This window comes from Urocampus carinirostris, chromosome 19, assembly GCF_059441175.1.
Source record: "Urocampus carinirostris isolate Australia breed hairy pipefish chromosome 19, RoL_Ucar_1.0, whole genome shotgun sequence".
Taxonomy (NCBI): Eukaryota; Metazoa; Chordata; class Actinopteri; order Syngnathiformes; family Syngnathidae; genus Urocampus; species Urocampus carinirostris.
The window spans coordinates 6,555,380-6,582,402 of NC_142367.1; the positions used below are offsets into that span (position 1 = coordinate 6,555,380).

The 27,023-nt window shown below is 40.8% G+C and overlaps 1 protein-coding gene and 1 long non-coding RNA gene across 5 annotated transcripts in view; one reads left to right on the forward strand and one right to left on the reverse strand.

Annotated features, from left to right (window-relative positions):
* Positions 1–27,023, reverse strand: part of abca5 (ATP binding cassette subfamily A member 5) — a 63,764-nt gene that overhangs the window by 24,947 nt on the left and 11,794 nt on the right. For all 4 annotated transcript variants that reach the window (XM_088323304.1, XM_088323301.1, XM_088323302.1 and 1 more), the window contains exons 6-23: positions 25,343–25,569; positions 25,137–25,278; positions 22,742–22,930; positions 22,524–22,671; positions 22,252–22,429; positions 20,765–20,823; positions 19,159–19,445; positions 16,764–16,883; positions 15,491–15,629; positions 14,227–14,317; positions 14,010–14,149; positions 12,612–12,731; positions 10,880–11,090; positions 5,435–5,601; positions 5,227–5,354; positions 4,000–4,137; positions 1,967–2,080; positions 1,188–1,358 (exon numbers count right to left, since the gene is read on the reverse strand). In XM_088323304.1, coding sequence (XP_088179430.1) covers positions 1,188–1,358; positions 1,967–2,080; positions 4,000–4,137; positions 5,227–5,354; positions 5,435–5,601; positions 10,880–11,090; positions 12,612–12,731; positions 14,010–14,149; positions 14,227–14,317; positions 15,491–15,629; positions 16,764–16,883; positions 19,159–19,445; positions 20,765–20,823; positions 22,252–22,429; positions 22,524–22,671; positions 22,742–22,930; positions 25,137–25,278; positions 25,343–25,569 — 2,769 coding nt within the window. The remainder of the gene's footprint in view (positions 1–1,187; positions 1,359–1,966; positions 2,081–3,999; positions 4,138–5,226; positions 5,355–5,434; positions 5,602–10,879; positions 11,091–12,611; positions 12,732–14,009; positions 14,150–14,226; positions 14,318–15,490; positions 15,630–16,763; positions 16,884–19,158; positions 19,446–20,764; positions 20,824–22,251; positions 22,430–22,523; positions 22,672–22,741; positions 22,931–25,136; positions 25,279–25,342; positions 25,570–27,023) is intronic.
* Positions 1,980–8,341, forward strand: LOC148347016 (uncharacterized). The gene is made up of 3 exons (XR_015847931.1): positions 1,980–2,056; positions 5,496–5,634; positions 7,955–8,341. It is a non-coding gene; the product is annotated as an uncharacterized LOC148347016 (long non-coding RNA).

Genomic DNA, 27,023 nt, shown 5'->3' on the forward strand with positions numbered 1-27,023 from the left:
TTCAGCGCGATTTGCCGAGCACACGTCAGTTGTGCTCGAGACGTCAAGGGGTGAACATGGATCCCCTTTCACCGTAGTGACCTCGTCTTAATCCATTTTTATTTCTTGACATTTCTTTTCATTTCATAACAAGATAATAAAATAAAAATGAAAAACTATTACAACAATAACATATTGGCTTCTTCTTCGGTGCCATAGCTTGAAATCTTGATCTTCACGGGACTGTGTCTTGAGCGGTTATGATTTCTACAGCCCGGCTCGGCAGCTTTTATACCCGTGGTCCACACGCGGAAAGGATGTGGAACTGACGCGATGAGGAAGCGGAACAGCCGCCGGCGTCTGTTTCGCGGGCATACCACGGATGAACATCGGGTTGGCCAATTTTGCGCATTTTCCACCGCGGGCAACAGCGTCTGCTTCACGGGCAGAAATTTCTGGCCGTGATTCAGCCGCGATACAGACGCAAACGGCTGTGTGACCGGGCCCTAAGGTTTTGGCTTGATTCCTAACCACTTATCTATTTTTCTTGTGTTCTCTGTGCGTCTAGTTTGAAAAATGATATGCAAATGACCTTCTAACGCTCGGGAAAGTTCGGAAGCACAAAGTTATTCGATGCAGGCTTCTGATTGGCTGCCGAATATGCCAAACAAACCAAAATTCCGAAATGTCCAAACCGAACGAAGATTTCGAAGTTGGAATAAAGCAAACATTTGATTAAAAAAAAAATAATAAATAAAAAAAATAATATTTTTCTTTCTTGAAAAAGTTGTCGGCCACCCGGGCGGAGACGTTTTGTAGGTTGTACGCCCGACGTAAAAGCTGCACGCCCCGGGTATTTTAAGTATTAAGTATTTTTTCTAATTTTTTAACTCAATATTGTTTTTTTTAATGAGTGAAGTTTTTTTTCTATGAGGTGCAAGGTCTAAGAATAACCTTTTTTTTTTTTTTTAACATAACACAAGCCCTACGTATAAGGGGCTGACAGAATTGTCTGCCATCTTGTTAATAGGGTACCTAAAAACCTGAAAGAGGCTAGGCAAAAACTGATAAGTAAACTGGTCACTTCGAGCCTTAACATAATAAACCAAACAGTGACATATAGATCTAACATTTCCAGGTATTGTGAACTTCGGATCAGCATGCACATTTTCAGAAAATAAAAAAATAACATTATGTAGTACACTGACCACAGTGCTGAGGTTGCTGGGGGTGAGCAGATCGTTGGCATGGAAGGAGAAAAGGATGGCGGTCATGCCGGATACAACGAGGTAGTAGAATGGCACATCCACCGCCGCCCGGCCACACCAATACGCCGAAGGGAGAAGCCCAGACACGCGTAGCATCGAGCGACACTTCAGCTAGGAGGGCAACGCAAATTAATAGCAACCAGTGTTGAGACTAAAGGAACGCGTTCCTGGAATGCATTTGTTCACTGTAACGCATTATTATTAAAACTTAGTAATGCTACTGACTTTAGTACAATGGTGCGTTGCTGCGTTATTCTGCTATTTTATTAAATGCAGATCATGAATTACACCGTCCTCTGCTTAAAGAATACTCCTGCATCAATCACGTTGTCACATACAACCCTCGATCTGCCAGCAACATTCTAAGAAGGATTCTCCAGGTTGAGAGAATATGTTTGAAACACCAGAAATACTGTGAGCCCGGCTAATATCACTGACGGTGAAGCCAGGTTGTATCAGTTGATTTTAAAAGATAGTGTGCTTTATAGTGAGGACAATATGGTAATTACAATTTAGGTACAAACTGTGTACAGAAATGATGGATAAAACATTAATAATACTGAAATCCACAGGTTTCAATACATTTGAAGGACTCATCTCATTGAATTTGATTTTTCATAATAACTTATTTGAAGAGATAAATTACCTTAAACAATGAAGAAATAAAGAAAATGGATTGTATGTGCAGCAAATACATAGAAATTGTGGATGATACATACTTCTCGGTCCCGTAGGTGCTCCATGGCAAAATATGCGGGCATGCCAGCCACCAACATCCCCAGTAAAATGGACTCAATGAAGATCATCAAGTATGATGTGGCGTTGGGGATTTTCTGATGAATGGACATGAACAGAACTTTCTTTCACAAGGATAAAATATTTTAACTCATTTAGTGCCATAACGTATATATACGTTTTCAGAAGCATTGTCCCCGAGTGCCAAAATGTAAAAATGTTTTGTTTTGTTTCGTCAGAACAGGTTAAAAACAATTATAAAAGGCTTTGGCGCAGCTCATCAGTAAGTATCAAGCCTCTGGGAATTATTTCTCACCAACGCCAGGTCCATTACCCATGAAACTGATGACCCAAACCTACAATTCAAGGGAAACCGCTACATTCCGGACGGTTATACTTTTTTTTTACAATCGATTAATTGGTCATTTTTTTTCAATGAATTGATGTATCGGATTTCTTAGAGACATTTTAAAATTTGAACATTGAAGTCTTGGACAGATAAAGAAATAGTGCACAAAACAACAGAATATTTTATAATAGGGTTGGTTGGATCCCTTAACCACATGGGTCGTAGGTGGCAACATTTCCTTTGGTTTGTCTTGGGCAAGTACAGCCTGGTGGTGCCCATCCCTCTCCAGGCCAACATATGTTTCCAGACAGTCTCAAATCGGGAACCTTTCGTCTTTTAGGCGAATGTGCTAACTATGGCACTACAGAAACATATTTGATAATATAAAAATCCAAGTGTTTGTCAATTAATTTGACAGTAAACAAAAATACATCAAATATAGTCTATACACCTGCAAATATGTAAGCTACTCTTTTCCAACCACCTTTTCCAAAGATCTTGTGCACTCTTCCTACAAACCAAAAAAAGAAAGAGCAATATATTTAATTTTACGTGAAGATATATATAAATATATGAAAAAATGTAAATCCACTTTTTAAAATTTTGTCAACAAATTATTTTTGGGGTTAAACCTTTGAATATGATGTAAAATATGCTTAAGAGCCCTTTGTGTAGAGTTAAATATATCATTATTAGATTTTGTACTTTATTTATTTTATTTACTTAATTTCATTTTTTTTCCTCTCTACTTTTGCAGCACTTTTTGTTCCCTTGAAAATTGTTACATGTTAAAACAGTCAAACACTAATAAGTTGAAACTTTCATGCCGATTGTGTTTGTAATGATGCAATGTTTAATATTTAAAACAATGTCAGGTAACTTTTTTTATAAAAATGGTGTTGTTTCCTTCTGCCGGACCAAAGTAGTACTGCAACCCTACCACTTGCACAACGAGATCCAATGCACTTATTTGCATTGATTTATGTACCTAGTGGCTCTTAAATCACGTGATACAACGAATCAATGATCTTGTTAGTTACCAAAGCTTTTATTAATCGATTAGTTATTGGAGCCTTAATTTGAAATCATCGCGGAGACCTGGCTCAAGCCAAGCATACCAGATGCGAGCGTGCAGCTAGCCAGCCGCTCTTTTACACTGAAAGAAGAAGCCTTCTGATTTTGATATACTTGTTTTTTAAAATGACAAAATGCATTTATTCAACTCCAATTCTTTGTTTGGAGTTCATATTTGTAGATTAATAGTTGTTTGTCGGCAAGGACGTCATTTCGATGTAAATTTGACACTTGAGGGCTTAAGGTGCGATGCTAATGGGTATTTTTACCTTTCACAAGGGGTTCTGGTCCACAAACTGCGATAACAGGGGATTACTTAACCGTTAAACTCCCTCTTTTACATCTGTTAGGTGTTATATGAATACTGTTGGCAAAAAGATCGACTAAGATCTCCTCTAGAAGGGCATCGTAAATATTTTCAAACGTCACCGCTGTTTTGTATTCAGAGTGTATGCCAGTGTCAGGAAAAAGGGCAGTTGGCCGTTGTCTTCTCTCCCAAAAGACCTTTATCTTCTTGATATTTTCATATTAATACAGGATTGCGATTGAGATCGTATTTTGGGAAAGACCATAACACATAAAACAATTACTCACATAGTCAAACGGTCTGGACCAAGTTTGGATGCGTGCGGTGCTGTTCAGACCTCTGAGCAAAGCGTTGCTGAGGATGTTTACTGTGATCGGTAACGAGTGGACCGTGGTGCTGTTGAAGGCCAAGCTGTACCTGAAGCCCTGCCGAAACAAAAAAACTCTCAGATCAATCTACCAAGAAATTTGCAACCAACCAAAAGTGAGCACCAATACAGACACCCAGTTAACTCATTCAATGCTAGACGTTTCTCTGAAATGGGAAGAGCCGGTGTTAGCCAATTTTTGCCATTTTGACTTAGTTTGATATGAAATTCAAGTATTTTCAAGGATTTCAAGCACCCCACAAACCGTGGTTTTACCATTGCTTTGTAGACAGTTAAAGATTGGTAAGTTTCTTGAAATATTAGTTTTCAAGAAAACGCTGCTTTCCATAAAAAAAAAATTAAACAACACGTGAAACGTCATCTCTCTCTGCCCCAACGATGATGAAGGGACTTCGTAATCTATTTTAGAAAGAAAAAAAGCTTTGTTGAACCGTCTGTAATTATCCATATCTTTGCTACTCTCACCACGCTGCTTCACTACGCCTACTCGCCATATGAGGCCGCCTACACGCTGGATACAGGAAGCCACACAAGGGAGTCACCATCCTTGATGTGTGGACAAAGATCTGATCAAAGCCAATCCTGAAATCTAATGGTGATACTGAAATCATTCCAGAGGCCTAATACTTACCGATGAATTGTGCTAAACCCTTTATGAAACAAAAAATATATTTTTACGTTTTGGCACTCAGGAAAAACGCTTCTGAAAATATATAATTATGGCATTATTTGAGTTAATGTGTATCTTATACACACAAAGGAAGATTGGGAAAAAAATTGGCACTGAAAAAAAATTATTTGTACTTCTTTTACTATTACATATATTGTTATCATTTTTCAATCATTTTTGTATGGCGGACCAGGTGAACAAGCCTGACGAACCGCAAAAGGCCTGCAGGCTGTACTTTGACCACCCAACTGACCCTATCTTCTAACACTAACTCCCTATGTCCCTCTAACCTCCTAATCCTACCATAACCTTGCACAGATACCGATACTTGGCATTGCTACCTACTGATGTCTAAAAACTACAGGCATAATTACCTGGGGAAATTATTTTTTTGATGTGAAACAGCTGCTATAAAAAAACAGTGGTAAAAGGTGTGTGGCAGCGTCCTTAAGTGACCTTGCTGGATCCCGTGACGTTGATTGCCGCACTGTGTGGTGCCGCTGCCATGTAGTTGTCCACATTCTTGACCTCCACAGCAAGGTTCTGTCCTTCCAGGTTGCGAACCAAGTCCGAAATATCGGTACCTGCGATCATGTCAAAACGCAAAGCTTCAGACCAAAAACTACAAGCACAATTAGTCTCCCCCATGCCAGCATGTCGATACCTGTGGAGTTGCAAACCAGGAGTGTGCTGGCGTATTTACGGGGTGGCTCGTTTCTTCCCAGGAGGTAAATGGGCAGGAAGTGGCGCACTGGTGAGTGAATCAGGATGTTGCCGATGGACAGAGAAAGGATCATCATAGACGCTACAAACACCAGAAACAAGGAGAGGCTGCCGGCCAACCGGCAGGAACACATTAGTACGGCAAGTAGTTGTGCATCGATGTACAAAGAACCCTCGCTACTTTGAGCTTCGGTCATAGCCTGTTAACTGCTTTAAAGTTGGAATGGAATTGTCTTTTATGTCATTCATATCAACGACTTAACATTGTGTTCTAAACAGACAGCACACAGCAAATGCTTTCACTGGGGCAGAATAGGGAGGACCTTGTGTGTTGGGTGGGCGTGACTGCATGCCCTATTGTGATTGACAACATACACCAGCTGGGCGGGCACACAAGTGAATGCCTCCGCACAAAACAAACTAGGAAACATTGCAGCCGCTAGCTTTTGGCAGCTCGTTACATTCAAAATAAATTTACCAGTTTAATCTGACTCTCAGAAAAGTAAGAAAAACAAAGAAATGCTGATCACCAGCGGGTGCTCCGTGGATTGTTGCTCTCTGCGTGCATTAAGAGAGAAAGCAATAGCGGTGCTACAAGTCCGCATTCATGGTTCATGGATCCCTTAACCGCCTGGGTCATAGAGACACCGCCTTCTGTAAGCACAGTCTGGTGGCCCACATCCCTCTCCAGGCTAGTGTTTTGGGTAGGAGTTTGCTCCGCCATACGACACTCTGTCCTAAATAGAAAATTCTACATCTCTTGTGAAGGAATATCTGACCCTAACCACTTTCCTTGCCGGCAATATCATCATCCAAAAAAGTCCGTCATGCGCAAATGAGACGGACGAGGATGTGGAGCGCAAACATTGGGTAATTGTGTAACATTTCAGAGGTCTAAACGTCAAGGTTTTCTTCTCAAATGTGTTTGTCCTCCGGGCAAATTCTAGGCTTTTGACCAGTATACAAAGACGTTTAACTCGGACGATTTTGACTACGAGGATCTAGAAAAATTCTGATTATATTTGGGCTACAACTAAGGATTATTTTAATACAGGTCCCTTGAAACAAAGACTAAGGCTCAGAGACAGTTTTTCCCCCAGGCTCATCACCAACCAGAAGAAGCCCACAAAACAGTGAAAATACATATTTTGCGATTTATTTTGGAGTTTCTTTGTTGCTGCTAAATTATATTGCACTGCTTTTCATATCACTACTGTTACTGTGCACTATTTTTATTGCACCATTATTATCAATAGTCTCTTAGCACTACTCTGTAATGATTTTTGACTATTTATCCAGTCTTTTATCCTTTTCCTCTCTTTTAAGTCTTTGTTTTATATTTACCCTGGAATGCCATGTCTAATCTCGATGAATTCAATGTTTCACGTTTATATCAATGACAATGAAGACATTCCAATTCATTTCAAAATGTGGTCTCCAGTCGTCCTCTGTTGGATCAAAGTGGTACGTTCCACAGCAAAATTCAATACTCTCTTATTAGAATTGATGTCAGTGCTGAGTGGCGGCAGAATCGCGCAACACAACGAATCGATGATGATATTTGTTGCCAACGCTTTTAATAATCAATTTTAATCCATTCGTATTCGCAGCCCTAGTTTATATTTTGATGAAGTGTAAGGCAAGAATTAGAACATAATTAAAACAAGAAGTGCAGAATGGACTCTAACCTGATGGCTTTTGTGTTTCATCGAAGCAGTCCTTGGTTCCAGACAATACAATGAAAGACATCAGTGGCACTTCCTTTGCTGGATTTGACTACATTTGCTTCCAAAAATTCACAGCAACGATCCAGGGCTAGTACTATCACCGGAGTTCTGAATGGTAACAGCACTTTTTGTTTTTTTTTGGCACAAAAATAGCTGGAAAATTCAGCATGACGGCAGTATAAAAAATGATTTTGGCTTATCATTTGTAGACCGCAAATTCCGGTTAATATTAAAGCGCACGGGCAGCAGGGCGGCGCTGTGGTTAGCGCGTTTGCGGCACAGTTCTGAGATCATGAGTTTGAACCTCCTGTGTGGAGTTTGCATGTTCTCCCCGTGCTTGAGTGGGTTTCTTCCGGGCACTCCGGTTTCCTCCCACATTCCAAAAACATGCATTTTAGGTGAATTGGCTGGTCCAAATTGTCCCTAGGTGTGAATGAGCGAGTGAATTGTCTGTCCCTGTGTGCCCTTCGACTGGCTGGCAACTAGTTCAGGGTGTCCCCTGCCCACTGCCTGGGGATGGGTGGGATGGGATCCAGCACCCCCGCAACCCTACTGAGGATCAGCGGTGCAGATCCATTAAAAAAATGGATGGATGGATTAAAGCGTACACTGTACATCAGTTTTATTTTCCTTTTTTCATCGTGGAATTAAGTATTGAGGGTTTTCATTTCAGGTAAATTATAAGTCTTTGCCAAAATGTAGAATCATTGCCTAATTGGATATGCCCTCATCAGTTTGCCTACAGGGCAAACCGCTCCACTGACGACACGATAAACACCACTTTTCATGCGGTGCTAAGCCGTTAGAGAAACAGGGAAGATATGTCAGAATGTTCTTCCTGGACCTCAGCTTTGCATTCAACATCATCGTCCCTGAAATCCTGGTGAAGGAACCTTTGCACCTAAGGCTTCTCTCCAACTGCCCGCAGGCTGTGAAACCTGGACGCCACGTCTCTTCTACCCTGAGGCTGAGCCCCGGATCCCCCCAAGAATGTGTCCCAACCCCTTTACTGTTCACGCTATATACTTTGGACTGTTCGCCAAACCACCCCACAGACACGATTGTGAAGTTTTCTGATGAAACTACCTTGGTGGGACTTGTGTTTGATGGGGATAAGACAGCATATACAGGGAGTGCAGAATTATTAGGCAAGTTGTATTTTTGAGGATTAATTTTATTATTGAACAACAACCATGTTCTTAATGAACCCAAAAGTCTCATTAATATCAAAGCTGAATATTTTGGAAGTTGGAGTGGGGCTTTTTTAGTATTAGCTATTTTAGGAGGATATCTGTGTGTGCAGGTGACTATTACTGTGCATAATTATTAGGCAACTTAACAAAAAACAAATGTATACCCATTTCAATTATTTATTTTCATCAGGGAAACCAATATAACAGCTCAACATTCACAAATATACATTTCTGACATTCAAAAACAAAACAAAAACAAATCAGTGACCAATATAGCCACCTTTCTTTGCAAGGACACTCAAAAGCCTGCCATCCATGGATTCTGTCAGTGCTTTGATCTGTTCACGATCAACATTGCGTGCAGCAGCAACCACAGCCTCCCAGACACTGTTCAGAGAGGTGTACTGTTTTCCCTCCTTGTAAATCTCACATTTGATGAGGGACCACGGGTTCTCTATGGGGTTCAGATCAGGTGAACAAGGAGGCCATGTCATTAGTTTTTCTTCTTTTAGACCCTTTCTTGCCAGCCACGCTGTGGAGTACTTGGATGCGTGTGATGGAGCGTTGTCCTGCATGAAAATCATGTTTTTCTTGAAGGATGCGGACTTCTTCCTGTACCACTGCTTGAAGAAGGTGTCTTCCAGAAACTGGCAGTAGGACTGGGAGTTGAGCTTGAGTCCATCCTCAACCCGAAAAGGCCCCACAAGCTCATCTTTGATGATACCAGCCCATACCAGTACCCCACCTCCACCTTGCTGGCGTCTGAGGCGGACTGGAGCTCTCTGCCCTTTACCGATCCAGCCACGGGCCCATCCATCTGGCCCATCAAGACTCACTCTCATTTCATCAGTCCATAAAACCTTAGAAAAATCCGTCTTGAGATTTTTCTTGGCCCAGTCTTGATGTTTCAGCTTGTGTGTCTTGTTCAGTGGTGGTCGTTTTTCAGCCTTTCTTACCTTGGCCATGTCTCTGAGTATTGCACACCTTGTGCTTTTGGGCACTCCAGTGATGTTGCAGCTCTGAAATATGGCAAAACTGGTGGCAAGTGGCATCTTGGCAGCTGTACGCTTGACTTTTCTCAGTTCACGGGCAGTTATTTTGCGCCTTGGTTTTTCTACACGCTTCTTGCGACCCTGTTGACTATTTTGAATGTAACGCTTGATTGTTCGATGATCACGCTTCAGAAGCTTGGCAATTTTAAGAGTGCTGCATCCCTCTGCAAGATATCTCACTATTTTTGACTTTTCAGAGCCTGTCAAGTCCCTCTTCTGACCCATTTTGACAAAGGAAAGGAAGTTGCCTAATAATTATGCACACCTGATATAGGGTGTTGATGTCATTAGACCACACCCCTTCTCATTACAGAGATGCACATCACCTGATATGCTTAATTGGTAGTAGGCTTTCGAGCCTATACAGCTTGGAGTAAGACAACATGCATAAAGAGGATGATGTGGTCAAAATACTCATTTGCCTAATAATTCTGCACTCCCTGTAGGAAGGAGGTGGAAATGCTGATGACGTAGTGTTCGAAAAATAAACTAATACCTAATACCACAAAATCTAAGGAAATCATACTGTAAGAGGGAAAGCACAGACCCCAGCTCCACTCATCATTGATTGAGACTGTGTGGAGAGTCCACTCTAACAAATTCCTGGGCATACACATCTCCGACGACCTCTCCTGGTCCACCAAAAACAGGAGAAACAAAAGCTTCTGGTGTCCTTCCAAAGCAACAGCATACGGCGTTACCGTGTGGTATGCTGGGCGCATGGCAGCGAGAGCAATCAACACAGCAGTGAAGATCATTGTCTGCTATCTGCCCTCTCTCGAGGACATTAGACTGCTTGTGATACCGTAGCAGAGCCATCAACATTATAAAAGACAATTCCCACCCCAGTCACCACCACTTTGATGGGCACTACAGGTCCCTCAAAACAAAGACAAACAGCCTCAAAGAAAGCTTCTTCCCCATGGCCATTCCCACCCAAAGTGAGCACAAAAAACTGAAAACATATGTTGCGACTTTTTCTTTTTTTTGTTCTTACTAAATGTTATTAAATAAATCTGTCAATAAATAATGTGTGACTTGTTTTGGGGATTTTTGTTGCTTCTATGTGTTGTTGGACTTCTATTAATTGCCCTCTTGTCACTATGGACTGTTTTCATTCACAAATATTGCAATGTTATTATAACTTAGGCCAGTCTCTAAGAACTACGTTGTAAATATTTTTTTCCCGAATTTTATCCTGATAGATATTTTCTCTTTATAAAGTTTTTATGACATGTTTACCTGGAGTGCCATGTCTAGTCTTGCTGCATACAGTGTTTACTATATCAATAACAATTCAATTCAATTAGTTTTCCTTCCTTCTTCAAGGAATTAATTGTCAAGTGTTTCCTTTGGGGTCAATTTTTTTTTTTTTCTGAAACTCAAGAAATCATAACCTCATTGCATTACTCACACATATAAGAAGGCCTTCCTCTCACGCCACAAGTTGAGTAAGTGGAGCCAGACCACCGAACTGAACTGCTGCCGCCACAACGCAACCCCACACGCCAACTCAGACTTGTCCAAGAACATCAGAAACCGCTGATCGTCCTGGTCATCATCGCCGGCGCTACTTCCCACCGCCACGCCCTCAACCTCTACTTCCTCGTTGAAGACACTGAAATCTTTGAGTAAAACAGAGTTAGTTCAGATGTCTTTTTTGATCCAAAATAATTACCGTATTTATTCACGTGAAACGCACACTCGAACACTGATTTAGGAATAAACATCAAAATTTATTTTCAATTTTTCTCAGCTCAAATTTTGAGGTTGGATGCAACAGAAATCCTACTCAGGTCGGGGAAGTGAAAGTGCGTTTCCCCGACAAGTGGACCACCAGTGGTATAGATTACTGGTTTTCACCTGCTCTGACTTTAGGACCCACCATTGACCCAAATGGCAAGCTACAAACAAAATATGAATAAAAAAATCCACTTCTCAAATGTATCCGATGAAATGATTGCGTATTATAAAGCAGAGATAGTACAATTTTGAACCTTTTTAAAAAAACGGAATGACCAGCAAAACAGAAACAGTTCGAGACCGGGTGGAAACATTTGTTGGCCTGGAGAGAGATGGGTGCCACCAGGCTTGTACATCCCCAAAACACAGCACAGGAAATGGTGCCTGTATGACCCTAGTGGTTCAGTGAACCAGCCACCCACCCAAAAGAAATAAAACCGACAAAATCACATTAAAATAAGAGTTTGTCCCTCTCAAACGCATCGATTGACTGAAAAGTGAGAAGAGACCGAGCAGGGCATTAGCCGCATCTACTGTCAAAGCCCCAGTGTCTAATATTTAACCACTAGATGGCACTGTATTGTCTAATGCGAACAAGAACCAGCAACACAGAGCACAGCGTAGCAGCAGGTTGCCAGACAAACATGGTGGCGACCTTAGGTTGGGATTACACTGTGTAAAAGGGTTATACATTTCTCGAACTATGATTTGTTATTAAAAACTAACATTGATATAATTAGTTCATGTATTTTTGCCTGATATTTAAATCAATGTTTTTTTTATGGAATGAAAGTTTGTATTGAACACACTGTCACTTAAATGTGTGTAATTGGCCCTCTATTTTTTTGCTTCTTAGCATTATTTTTCCATGGCAAAGTCTCGTGACCCACTAAAAACATGTACGCAACCCATAGTTGAGAAACCCTGGTATAGATAATATATAAAAAGGCATTTGATTTAATCTCATCAACACACTTTTATACTTGCTTTACCAGAGACTCTGCATTTCACATCTTACAATGACAATAAATGTATTGTATCCTTCTCTCCTATTCTAAGCATTAAAAGTGACAGTAAGATCATTTAAGACAACAAAAATTATAATACAATACCAACCTAAAATTTACAATGCACTTATTAAATGTCCTTCAAAGTCCAATTATTCCCTCGTGATGCTTTTTTGTGTTTAATCAGCCATGTCGGACATACAGACCGTGGGCCGGCCTGGCTTTAGTAGGCCCAGCCAAGTAGTTTGATCTAATGTAGTTGAACCTTTTGCCCATACACGGCTAAAATTATTATTTTGTATTTCTTTTTTATTCATTTCAAACCAGTATGACAATTAAAACAAAATGTGTATTTTTTTCATAGTTCCCATTTGAGTTTCAAGTTTTGACACTGACCTGCTTGGTCCCCTTCAGTCTTATCCTCCAGATGCAAGAAGACATCCTCCAGCGTTGTCATGGAAACGCCATAGTTGACCAGGCCGAGCTCAGGTCGGGAGTCAAGCTCAGAGAACAACCCTGTCACCAAAAATTAAAAATTGGAAAATAATGAGAATCCTCAGAGGTACAATAAAATACAATAAAAATATGGAGTACCGTATAGAAGTGTAAAAAATAAATTACCTTATTTTCCGCACCCTAAGGCAATAGTCTTTTGTGTTTTTTTTTTCCATATATAAGGCACAAAGGACTATAAGGCGCATGGAACTAAACCTACGGGTGGTTGGATCGATCCAAATATTAGTATCATTGTTCCTACGCAAGTAATTGGATAGAATCGATCAATGCACCCATCTCTCTACCTTTGGCTAAAAATTATAGAAGCGAACAGAAAGCACAGTGCGGTGTGGACTATTTTTCAAGTACAGAGAAGGACAAAGCCAAGAGTCATTAATGTGGTAAAATTGGTCGACTACTGCAGCAACACCCCAAATTGACATAAACACATGAAAAAAAGAGAGCAATGAGCTGCAACCAAAAATGTAAATACAGACGCCTTCCGACTTACGTACATTAATTACAATACAATACAGGTTACTTATACAAGCCTTAAGTATACCTATAGAAGCCATAAACATACAAAATATAGCACTGAAGCAACTTAAGAACAAATTGAACTTACAAACGATCGTCCAGAACCGAACTCATTCGTAGGTTGGGCAGCGTCTGTATGTTACAGTTCCTGAACAAAATTCAGTAACTCCGTTCACACTAAACTAAATAACGTTGCACAACCCAAAAACCATAAATGACCTGATGTTAACATTAAAAGTGCGGATATGATAAAAATGTAACAGCTGAATAGGTCTATGTTCAAGTGCAATCGTGTGAGAAGGTCATCATTATTCAATAGGGAACAATGGTGGAGAATGTGGTGAGTAATGGTGATATACTGCAACAATGCAACCAGTTCAGTTATTGTTAGTTGGTGGGTTTTGATAATTAAAGTTCATGAAACCCTGGCAGGACCAATTAAACCCTGGTGGCCCGCAAGAGACTTCCAATGGAATAGGAAACACTGATTACTTGTAAACTTGAGGTGTCCCAACCACACGCAGACCCTAACTCCAGAAGCCATATGTAAATTGAAAAAAAAAAAAGATCACTGAGCTTTTGTCTAACTACATAACACCACAGCTAATAGTACATAGCTCTGTCAAATGGAAAAGTAGCACCCATTTTCTGACTTCTTTCGGCAATAAATTATACAAATGCAATACTGGAGGCTGTAACAAATTCATGACAAATCATTGACATGTCATGTTTATGTGTCAGGTGAAGGCTCCTTGGGTGTACCTGCAAAGGCGCCCGTGCTTTCGAGGGGCAACGTGAAGTTGAGCTCTGCCTCCAGCCGCCGAGTGAGTTTGGCTTTGGATAGGTGCTGCTGAACCAATGAGCAAATCTCATCAGCATTACAATGATCATCCAAAGACATCCTGGTTGGGGGCAATGTGGTGTGAGTATAGTGTTGAAGTGATGTAAAACTGGGAGGTGACATGAATCATAAAAGTACCTGAGATGATATCCGACGCCGCACTTAGTTTTGAGGTACAAGGATGAGCCCACACATTTCAGCTGGCCCTGCCAGATTACCGCTTTGCGATCTAGAAACACAACAAAACCTGTGGATACGAGTTTTTGAGGTATGCAAATTATAAGCTGATGTCATGTACTGTAGGTTACGGACAGACAACATGGAAAAATCAAACTTTTATCCAAAGCTTTTCTATATGTTAACACATATTCACATTCCTGACATTATACTAAACTTAGGAAATTCAGTTTTGACTCGGATACAAATACATTTAAATCAATGCATTTTTGTTTCTACAAACAGAGCACATCAGGTTCAAAACCGCTTGCTCAATTTAAGAAGGAAACTCAATTTTATCTTGTTTCAAGCCACATTGGATTTAAAGCCGCAGGCTTCAACCGGCAAAAAAGTGAACTTATTTACGTCAATTTCTGAAATTTGAATCTTGGCTGCAGAACACCAACAGCGCCGTGACCCCGCACTACTGAAGCAGTTTTTCAGTTCTGCTGAGAGTTGTAAGTTCACGTTTTCCGATAATGTCACCATTCAAGATAATAATTACAAACACATGCATATATTTACTACTATATTGACAGAAAACAAGAAAAAGGGCAGTATCGCATAAAATGGGAGCCCTGACGTTCTAGACAACAGCAGGAGGGCGTTTATACTGTGGTTTTAGTGCCAGAATGCAGCACAGATGCGTCTTTTGAGTTGTTTTGGTTCCTCGAGGATTATAGGAAACTTCAACGACCCGACATTGACGCCGATGATACAGAAAGAGGATTTTAAGGTTTTTTATAAATAACTTCCCATGCAGTTCAATTCAGATGTATAAGATGAGGACTTGATTTGTGGATGGAAAGGTTTGAATATCGAGAATATTTCGTAAATATATCATAAAGTACTGTCAAATCTCCTGTTTGGCTGTTATGTATAATAAGAATAATATTGCCATAAACCAATTTCTGTAGACAGGCGTCAAAAATGTTTTCAGACGTAACCCCTGTATTTTGAGAGCATGTGTCGTGGAAGAGAGCAGCTCGCCGTTTTCCTCTGTGCCGTCGGGGGAAAAAAAAGAAAAGGAATGAGCCACACATTATTAATGCTGAAGTGTTTAAAATGTTTTTTAAAAAAAGTATCGGCTTGTAGTCTTTAATTTACCCTAATTCAAAACTACGAACTTCGAAGTAGAAATTATTTGAAACTAAGCTCATGATAAATATACTGTATACCCACATACCGGCGAGGATGTCAGCCTCGTCCATGTAGTGTGTGCTGAGGACCACAGCTCGGCCGGCCCGCCGGCTCTTCAGGAGCGACCACACTTGATGCCGCGAGCATGGGTCCATGCATGCCGTCGGCTCATCCAGAAGCAGGATCTAGAACATAAGTGTCAAACTCACGGCCCACGTTCCACATCCGTTCCAAAGTAAAATTTTTGCGGCCCCGTAAAATAATTTAACATCCATCTACAATAATGGCACGGATGTATGAAACGCTGATAAATTTCCCATTACGCAGCGCTTCAGCTGCCTTGCCGCCGCGAGACTTGCCGGAAACGCATTGATCGAGTTGGCTTGGGCCTGACAAGCGCAGCCACTTTTAAAACTATCCACTGACGAAGTTGAAAAACAAGTCTTTAGTGTCAGAGGCAGAGACGTAAGATGAGCTTCTATTTATCACGATGTAATGGAAGGCTAAATGGAGAAAAGCAGGGTGACGTTTCTGTTGCTCTGGATTACGCGGATTCTAAACCCTCACAACGACCAGGAAAAAACGTTTAGGAAAACAGAGCCTTTTAAAACCGATTGGAGGCTGAATATGTTCACAGACCATTTCGGTGAACCCGTTTGTCTGCTTTGCGGAGCTAATGTGGCTGTACCTAAGGATTATAAAATGAATATACGAGACAAAACATCAGCAAAAGCAAACAAAAACTGAATGCAGAGCAGAAAATAGAGAAAGTTGAAAAGTTAAAGAAAAATATGAAGATACTACAGAAGTGAAAGCTGCTGTGAAAGCTCCAAACCTAAATAAACTTGTTGCCAAAAAAGTATGTGAAGCATCAGCTTTGACAAAATGGCATAAGAGCAAAGAAAATGGAATCTTTTAATTTGTTGTTATTTTATTTTTTGGTTAAAAGCAAAAATGTATTTATATATTTATTTATTTTTACATATTTTGATTTTTTTATAGCTTTGAAAGGAGATATTTTTATGTATTTATGGAAAGTATTTTAAGTTATTTAATGTTTAAGTTTATCCTGGAACAAATTTCTGTCGGTTTGCAGTTCATATTTATGTTAAAAAACGTCAAATTTTAGTGTATTCAATAAAAGTTGATGTTATTTGGCTCGCGACCGGAGGAGTGGTATGGGTTTTGGCCCTCTGTGCAATCGAGTTTGACACCCCCGATCTAGAACATGCATGCATGCATCATAATTCTCAAACAAAATTTACAGAAAGCATTTGAGTGAAAATTACAATGGCCTAGAATAAAACAACATGATGTACCTTAGGATCCCCAAGGATGGCAATGCCCACTGAGAGCTTCCGCTTCTGGCCTACACTCAGATTCTTGGCCTGAGCCGCCATGATCTTATCCAAGTTCAGATCCTTCAGCACTTTGGGCACCTTTCCAAGTAGGACAATTGTCATTATAGGTACAGTAATATGCAATGAAATTTGTCAATTTTTCCATGCAATTTTCACACACATTACACATTTTTTCTTAAAAAAAACAAAAAAAAAACAGTGTCCACTGCTGCTGTTGAACGGACATTTTCAGCCTTAAATCGAATAAAAACGTATGCCAAAAATACGACAGAAAAGGCTCGTCCTTGATGGCAATACAAAAGAACTTCTTGGAGTAACAGAAAAGCACAGATAATCTGTACGACAGTAATTTAAATGTCCCTGAAGAAAGATCAGAAAGAAAGAAATAAGAGGAGGATGGATTTTGCATAAATAAAAATAATTTTGGTGAGTAAAATGTGACTGTATTCCTAATAATCATTGCATTTTTATAAGGTTATTATTGATGCTTTTTCATATGTGCAGCAGCTGCAGCGGCAGTATATGTTTTACAGTCATGAAATAGTTTTTAAGGGTTGAATTGATTCAGATGTAGCACTATTGAAGGCCTAAGTGTGAAATGCATGTCCCACAACTGAAAACAATTTACACCAAAGTATTAGTAAAAAGCTGTGCATTCCAAACCATGTGCCAGTATAAATGCAATGAATGTCAATAGTGAGCCTCACGTAAGGATGTCAATACCAGAATGAGCATACAATGGTGAGTTCAAGTGAGCCATAGGAAGTGGACTAACTCTTCTGTTTCTGCACAGTGAGGGCTGAAAGATGTGCTTCAGAATTAAACTAACACAACCTTTTTAAGAATGTGTTATCAAAAGCAGTCCCATTGTAATCGTCAGGTCAGCGGGATGAAGTTTCGTGCACGTCCTCAGGAATGTGGTGGCTCGGGGGAATGCTATCATGGTAAGCAAAAGTTCATGCATCGTTCAGTTAAGCGTTCTTGCAATAAAATGTTATTTTTCAAGCAAAGTGTCTTTGTGTTTATGGAACGCTTTGTTTAGATATTTGAGGTATCACAAATGCAAAAAAAGCACCTAAGTGAAGGTTATGCCTGAAATGCACCCTTTCACAAAAAGAAACAAATATTTTCAAGAAATATTTAACTCTTTTTTACTAAACAATGGTGAACGAGATACTTCTTTTATAATTAAAGATGACCGTTATGTCCTATGCCTATATAGCTACAAAACTAATTTCTTTCAAAAATGAGTCAAAATGGCAAAAATTGGCAGGCACCCATTTGAGAGAAACATCTGGCATTGAATGAGTTAATGATTGGCAGGCGACCCCAGATTTGAATCATAAAAACATCAAAAGGACAAATCATGTCCACAATATGCCTAAATGTTCCAGATTCCTTTTCCTCAGCCTAGTTAAGGTCAGTGTTCATGAAAAAAAGACACAAGCCAAAGTGGCATCCATGAGAGAGTTATTGGGCATAAACCACTGCTGTCACAAAATAACCCAGAGTTGTCTCAAATCTGCCCAAAAATCTTGTTTATACTCAAAGCTTTTGGAGAAACATTTTGCAGACTAAAGAGTCAATAATTAAACTTTTTAGAAGGTGTGCAGCCAGTTACATATGGCGTAAAAATGGCAGAGCATATGGAAAAAAAGAACACAATTCCAAAAGTGAAACATGGTGGTGGCAGTGTCATGGTCTGGGGCTGCTTTGCTGCCTTAGGACCAGGAGAACTTGCTGTGGTTGACTGAATAATAATTTCTGATGTGTACCAAAAGAGCCTGAATGACAATGTTCAGCCATCAGTTTGTGCCATCAAACTCAAGTGCTCTTGGATCATGCAACAGGACAATGATCCGAAACACCAGCAACTCCACTTCTAAATGAGTTTAAAAAGATATGAAAAAATCAATTCAGTTAAGATGCTGTAGTGTGACCTTAATGGGCAGTTCATGCTAGAAAACTTTCTAATTTGGAATATTTGAAACAACTTTGAAAAGAACAGTGGGCCAAAATTCTTCAACAGCATTGTGAAAGACTCTACCGATTGTCGTAAACATTTGATATGTTATCGCTGCCAAAAGTGGCAAAACTTGCTATTAGGTCCAGTGGGCAATTCCCTTTTTTTTTTACATAGGGTCAGATAAGTTTTGATTTATTTTTGTGCCTTAACAAATAGAACTGTATTTTGTATTTCCTTTGGTTGTCTCTGTGTGTGAAAAGAATTGGTTCGATGTTTTGAAACATTTGAGAGTGATAAATATGCAAAAAACACAGAAATCAGGAAGGAGGAAAATACTTTTTCACGGCACCGTATGTATTATAGGTAAAGTCAATGTGGCATGGTTACCTCAATATCAACATAGGTTGGTGGGATCCCTTTAATGGCAGCAAAGATTCGCAGATGCTCCTCTACGGTGAGGACGTCGAAGAGGATGTTGAACTGCGGGCAGATGCCCACCAGCTGCTTCATCTCATGCTCATCAGCGATTTCGCTAACCAGCTGTCCGTAGATGGTGGCTGAGCCAGCGCTGGGTTGGCAGATGCCACACAAGATGTTCATCAAAGTCGACTTGCCAGAGCCGCTGTGGCCCAGCAGAGCCGTGATCTGTCCCTCATAAATGTCCAACGTTAGACCTGCAGCGCGGGAACCGCACAATGTAACGCAAATACATCACAGTTTGGGATAAGGCGATATTGAATTTAGAAGTTTACTTTGTTTTAAATGGCCACACTAGCGGAAAAAACACGTTCTGATGAATATTGTGTTTGTGAAAGAAGCACTAAAACACAGAGACTTTTTACACTTCTGAGTAGGGCTGGGATTAATCCAACTCATTTGATAAGTTCATAATTGTTGAGTGACAAACTGACCCAAGAGGATCCAAAACAACCTCCTTGACCCGCATTCTTTTTTCTGCCCCCTCTTACATGTACTGTATTACCAAACAGAAATATTTTCAAGTAAGCACAGAACGAGTGTTCCACTCCACAAATATGCTGAAAAATATTCTGCGCGCCAGGGGAGTCGAGAAATTTTGTCTCAAAGTTGACTCATCTGGCTTCTTTCTTGTAGAGCTGTGACATTATTGAAGCATACACTTTCAACCTTGCAAATCACGTTAACACAACGTTTGAGGAAGGTCCGAAAGAGACAGCATTTGTAGATAGATAGATAGATACTTTATTCATCCCCGTAGGGAAATTCACATGCAGTATTGTAGTAAACAGTGATAATATATTGCTTATTTCCGTTTGGAGAAATTGGATCTTTGCCTGTCCTGTCGCTGAGAGCCTTGTGACCGTTTACCTGCCGGCGTTACAGCAGGCGTTCCTTGTTTGCCTTTGTCTCCTTTTAGGAAGGCAATTGTTGTTTTTCGCCGTGTGTGTCGCAGTTCGTGTAATTCTGTCTGGCTAGCTCCCTGTGAGTGTCGAACTGCCAAAGGAATTGCTGTTTTGTTTGTTCCAGATTGGAGTTCGTTTGCTGCACACCGCGTAATGGTTGGCCGGATAGCCTGGCATTAGCCCTGGTTTTGCAGTGTCGCTTGGTTTATTCCCGGCTGGGTTCGTGTTTGTTGCCGTAGACACTTTTTGTTGATGGTTCCTGATTAGGCTGGCTACTCACTGCATGTTTTTCCGACTGCCAGCTTTGCATTTTTCTGCCGAAGGTGCGGTAGCTTTTCGTTGATTGGTCCTAGTTAGCACCCCGTTAGTTCTCTGTGTGTGTGGTTTTTTTTTGCCAATTAGCCCTTTGTAGGCTTGCTCACCATTTGTTGGACCATTACTGCCCCCACCTGCCCTACAACACCTAGGCGTGCTCTGCAAAATCTACCAAAACTTTGCTTGAAACACTCGTAATCTCTTCATTAAATTAACATAAAAAAACAATATGTTAGTAAGGCTACATAGAAAATTTGGGATTCGATTTCTTGGTGCTTTGCAAAAGTGTGGCTGACCTGTGAGGGCTTCCACGCTGTTGTCCTTGTCTCGGAACACTTTACTGATGTTGTTGATTCTGCCAACAACATGTAAAGGCAGTCAAAACGTGAGATTTTAGTCATGCACATTTCTTTCAAGCAGGAGTTACATATCCTCCAAAAATTAAAAGTCAAGGACGAGCCTTCAAAATATCTTTGAACAATCTACGAACAGCCCCTCGGCCGCAGGTTCAAACCATTCTTCTAAAATTTTTCAAAACCAGACAACAATTTTTTTCCACCCTAAATTTAATTTTAATTACTGTACTCAAATCAGCTTCTGATTATTAAACAGTTGTTACGGATAACAAAGTGGATGAAGTTTGGCTAGCGAGCAAGATGTGGCTCTTTTCATGATTACATCTGGCTCAGAGATAAAATAAGGACCAAGCTAATCATGTCTCTATCATTTCATTTGTAGCATGATGATTTGGTTTTGGTCCAGAATTTATAGGGCATAGTCTGAAATACAGATTACAGTCATGCTGTCACCAAAAGACCCCATTTTGACTGTATGCCTCTATGTAATTCTACATATTCAAGTTTATTAAACAATGTATGTTCACTATTCAGACAGGATGAAAACCCATAGAACAAACTCTAAACATCCAAATACACCAGCCAAGCACCCGGGGCAAATTAATTGGGTGAACGACAATGGTGGGTGAACACTTTAAATATTTTTCTTTCCAAAAAAGAAAGCAAAGTCTCTTTGTCATCGTCAGGCAGAGAGGGATGACGTTTGTGCACATCTGCGATCGCTATGGTGACCAAAATCATGTAATCTCGTCACCAGAAGCATCACGGCCGAAAAGTTCTTCCAAAGTTGATGCGTAGTTCATGCATAAGTTCAGTGTTCTTCCAATAAAATGTAATTTTGCAAGAAGAGTGTCCTTGTTTTTATGGAAAGCAAGGTTTAGATATTGGATGCATCACAAATGCAAAAAAAGGACCAAAGTGAAAGTTCTGCTTGAAATGCATTCTTTCACTTAAAGCCATGTTCTCCAGAAATATCATGGAAACGAGTATTTTCAAGAAACTTAGCAATGTTCAACTGTTGTTTTTTTTAAACAGTAGGAAAAGCTAAACACAAACCTTTTCTTTTCATATGTCCTATGCCTATATAGAGACAGAGCTAAATTTTCTGTAGGCCTTCAGAAATTAAACAAAATGGCAAAAATTGTATGGTACCAACTCTTCCGATTTGAGAGAACTGTGAGCCTCCGAAAGATTCCCAGACCAACAGCCAGGGCACACTTTTTATAGCATGATTTTACTAACCCGCCTCAGTGAGTGTTTTTTCTACCATGTGGCCCCTGAACAAAAATAAGTTTGACAATGCTGCACTAATGTTAACGGGATCTGACATTTGTGTTAATGACTACTGCAGATTTAGTTTAGGTGAATTTGCACCGACTGTTGTTAATTGACCAATGCAAAACACAACCAAGTCAAACCAGCGTTACCGTATAGCCTCTTTTCCCCGGAACTCTGGTGCGACGGGCTCCTCTGACTCGCTTCTGCTGGGAGCGCCATTTGCCTCGGGGTCATATAATGAGCACACTTCTGCGTAGCGCTTGCTGCGTTTGGACCAATAGGACGGCTTCAGGAAGTACAGCAAAGACCTCCTCATCCGAAAATCACCTGCCACACAATCCAATGTAATATAAAACTCAAAATAGAATTCAAACACCAAATCAAGAATTACATCCGAGCCGAGTCCCGAAGCCAGACTAACCTGGCAAAACCTGGTCCAGGTAGAGGGCCAGTAGCAGGTAGAGAACACTGTCAAAAACCAGCATAATGAGCGGCACATAGAGCGGGTGCGGCCCGCTGGCCAGTGATGAGAAGACGGCGCCCTCTCCTTGAGCCTCCAAGTACACCACCTGAGTTTACATAAGGCATGTCTCAATTGCATTTGGACAAGCCCCGTCTGGCAGGTTGTGAGTTGGTCACCTGCGCGATCCCAATCGAGAAGGCAGCAGGGGAGAGAAGGCATAGGATCCAGACTAGCCCCTGGGGGAAATCTTCCACCAAGATGATGAAAAGCGAAAATGAGCCAAAGCACACAGTCAACATGGAACCCACGGTGCTGGCAAACTTTGGCTTTTTGATTAACGGTGTCAGCATGAAGGAGAAGAAAATCTGTGCACACATAGACAACACGTTTTACATTTGCTCTGAGTTGTACGTTTTGGGCAGATAAGATTAGATTTAATTTTGTGGTCTCCCTTAGGGAAATTCACTTCCACTGACTGTATCGGGGGAAAACAACTCAGATTACATTACCGAAACAGCAGAATGACAAACATATATGACAGTGGGACAAAGAGGGCAGATTCATTGGATGAGTCAGCAGGGCTTGTTGTTTAGAAAGGTAATGACAGAGGGGATCTCCCGAGGCAGGCCCTTCTGATTATTCTGTATCTACGCCCTGGCAGTAGTAAGATGAAGTATTGGTGTAGGGTCGGGAATCTATGGTAAGCAGTGTTCATTTTACCTCTGAAAAGTGATGGGTCCCGGGGACTCGCATGCTCAAAAATCTATGGGTCCCAACAGAGATCTATGGGTCCCCAAAATTTATTGTTATCGAGGTTGAAATTGTAAATCGGCGACAAATATATAAATGAATATATAAATCTATATATTCATTCAGTTTTAATCATCGCACTTAATTGGTAATACAAAGCCGTTATCACTTCAGATTTTTCAGTTCACAAAAATATTGTACATTATACAAAAAAATATTGCTGAAATATTAGTCTATATATTGCATGCAGTTTAAATCATTTCGGCTTTTTCAGTTCATATATTCTTCGTGGTTTCTGTTCTGCCACAGTTGTTATGCCTTCTCAGGGTCCAAATGCAGCAACGAAATTTCCATAGCTAATTTGTGGTTTTCATTGTCGTTGTACCGATCCAATGTGCTTTTCTGAAAGTTCGTTTTGCGAAATGATTAATGCAATCCAGTTTTTTTGTCACGCTAGGTGCACGCATCACAGAACATGTAGCCTCCATTATCATCCTCCTCATAGCGTAACCAGGAATATAATTTAGTCCATTTTGGCAGAAATGTCCTTTTTTCTTGCTAGTATTCTTTTGTTTACCTTTCGTCGAATCGTTCGCTTTAAAACACGTCTTTTCCTTGCCTTCGCGGTCTTCTGAAGAATTTCTCTGCTGTTTTTTCGTGCCGGAATTATTGCCATTGTTACCACTTTCTGTATTATGTTTCGACTTATTACCGACACTAAAGAAATTACAAATTTTTTGTTGATTTGCACCAAATACCAACTGTTTTTACAGAGGCATACTTCTCTTTAACTCGACAACCACCAAAACAATGACGTCATCTCGAAGCAACGAGATCTCGTTTGCCGAGATCGGCGCGAGACCAAAACAACAATGGCTGATCTGCCTGCCGAAAAGTTTGGAGTGCGGTAAATCTTTGTTAAAAAAAAAAAGTAATTGGGTAATAATGAGAATTTGGTGTCAAAAAAGTTGCGTCCCAGGGACGCACGTTGATTTGACACAATGCGTCCCCAGCAAAAATGATGCGTCTAGGACGCAGGGACGCGGGCAAACAAAAACACTGGGTAAGCGGGCTAAATATGGCTCTTTTCATGAGTACAAATGGCTCGGAGATCAAATTTTCACACATGCAAGTAATCTCTGTGTTGTTCCAAGCCTGATTTGCGTAAGCCCAATCATGGTCCATACAATACCGAAGCACACTAGAAATGCGGTTGGTTCAGTGAGTAGATATAGTGCAGTCTCAACTACGGTTTACAGTCAAAGTGTAACTTCAACAGACCCTGTTTGGCTGTACAGCGCTAAAGAATCCTTTAAATAGAAGCTCACTAAACAATCCATGTTCACTGTTGAGATACTTTGTGATAACTTTGTTTTAAAAAATTGTATGAAAGAAAAGACAGTCAAAATCAGCCTTAATGATCTAAAGTAACTACAGGAGGGAGAGAAGTTTGATGTGGTAAGGACCATTTGTTGATATGGGACTCAAGCACTGGCATTAATATCATTTTAACAAATTATTTAACATCAAACAGTGAAAAAAATATATTTTGTCTGAAGAGCAGGTTTGGCACTTTTGTTGAATTTTTTATTAAAATATAAGGTGTTGCTCTCTCTCTCTCCAAAAAACAAAAATATTCTGCTATGATGGCTCGTCGGGTCAAAAAGGTTCCCAAACCATTTAGTGGGTGAGTGATATCCTGGACTATTGTGTTTGTCAAACGGATAATGGACCTGTTAATTAAGTCAGTCTGTTGTGGGTAGGCATATGATTTTAGCTGCTGTGTAAGTGATAGGTGTGAGTTAGGGAGGTAAGACTCACAGAGGAGATTCCGAAGAGGAAGATGAGCAAAAAGATGAGCAGGAAGTTGCTACCGGGGAAGAGCGCCGTGCATGTGGCGACAACAGCCATCAGCACAGACATGGCGCACACCAGGACAGCATACAAGATGCCCCACGACATCCTGCGAGGAAGACATCAGGTGTGAAAAAGTCAGCCTGAGCAAGCCGGCAGTCAAAATGGTTCACCAGAAGGCAGAGTCGTAGAGCCCCATCATGGTCATGGCGTCTTTGATGCGCTGCTCTTTCTCGGCCGCCACGTTGACGATGAGGAAGGAGACGAAGGGGGTGAAAGTCAGCACCAGATAGATGGAGATCAGGGCACGCGGGAACTTGTGCACCTCCACCCAGCCCGGCTGACCCATCATCACTGCCTTCACGTTCATCTCGCTCCACACCGGACGCTTGGTCTGTTCCTGGCGGCGGGCACCCAAATCTTTAGTCTGATCGGTCAGGAGTCCAGAGACCCAAAACATAAACAAACTGCGCTGACTAGCTTTTGCTAGACATGACTTCATTGTCGGGCAGCACGGCGGGGCAGTGGTTAGCGCGTGTGCGGCACAGTTCTTAGGTCTAGGGAACCTCCTGTGTGGGTTCAAATCCAGCTGCCGGACTTACTGTGCGGAGTTTGTATGTTCTCCCCGTACTTGCGTGGGTTTCCTCCGGGCACTCCGGTTTCCTCCCACATTCATTTCAGGTGGATTGGCCGGTCCAAATTGTGTGAATGAGCGAGCGAGTTGTCTGTCCCTGTGTGCCCTGCGATTGGCTGGCAACCAGTTCAGGGTGTCCCCTGCCCACTGCCCGATGATTGCTGGGATGGGCTCCAGCACCCCCGCGACCCTACTGAGGATAAGCGGTGCAGCTAATGAGATGAGCTTTCATTGTCAAATCTCAACCAGTTAAAACTACAGTGTCATGAAAAAGTATTGTGCACCTGTCTCGACTTCTGTGTTTTTTTGCATGTATTACTTACAAAGGTTTTAGATCATCAAACCAATTTTAATATAACACAAGGACAATCCAAATAAATATAAAATGCAGTTTTGAAATGTTGATTCGATTTACTTAGGCACACCAAAAAAAAACGATCTGGCCCTACGTCAAAAAGTAATTGTTCCCTGTACCTAGCTGTGAGTTAGGCCACCTTTGGCAGCGATAAAAAAATATAAACAGACTATCGCAGATAGTTCGACACACTCTGCTCAGGACTTAATGGTCTTCTTTACTAAGAAGATTCAATGCATACAGGAAGAAATTGCTAAAGAAATTATTAATACCACACATATTAAAGGACTGAAATTTACAGATGCACGACAGGGTGGCTGCCTTGGGAAAATGGCCGGTTTTAGTGAACTGTCACTTGATGATCTCAAACAGGTGGTAAATGCGGCCAAACCGACAACTTGCCAGTTCGACCCGCTCCCAGGTTCACTTATTAAAAGTCTTTTTGGCGTCCTTGGACCTTCAGTTCTAAATATTATAAACATATCACTCTCCTCAGGTGTAGTTCCAGCAGCTTTTAAGTCCGCCGTTATTAAACCCACACTGAAACGACCCAACCTTGATCCAGAAATATTAAGTAATTACAGACCTGTGTCAAACCTACCTTTCCTCTCTAAAGTACTCGAAAAAGTAGTGGCACAGCAGCTGAATGCTTTCATATCCGAGAATAACCTTTTTGAATCCATGCAATCAGGATTCAGGGCTAACCACTCTACTGAGACAGTTCTGATCAAGGTAACAAATTATCTCCTAATGTCAATGGATTCTGGCGCTTCATCACTTTTGCTGCTGCTGGATCTTAGTGCTGCTTTTGACACAGTGCACCACAATATCCTACTAGAACGGTTGGAAAAATGGATTGGTCTCT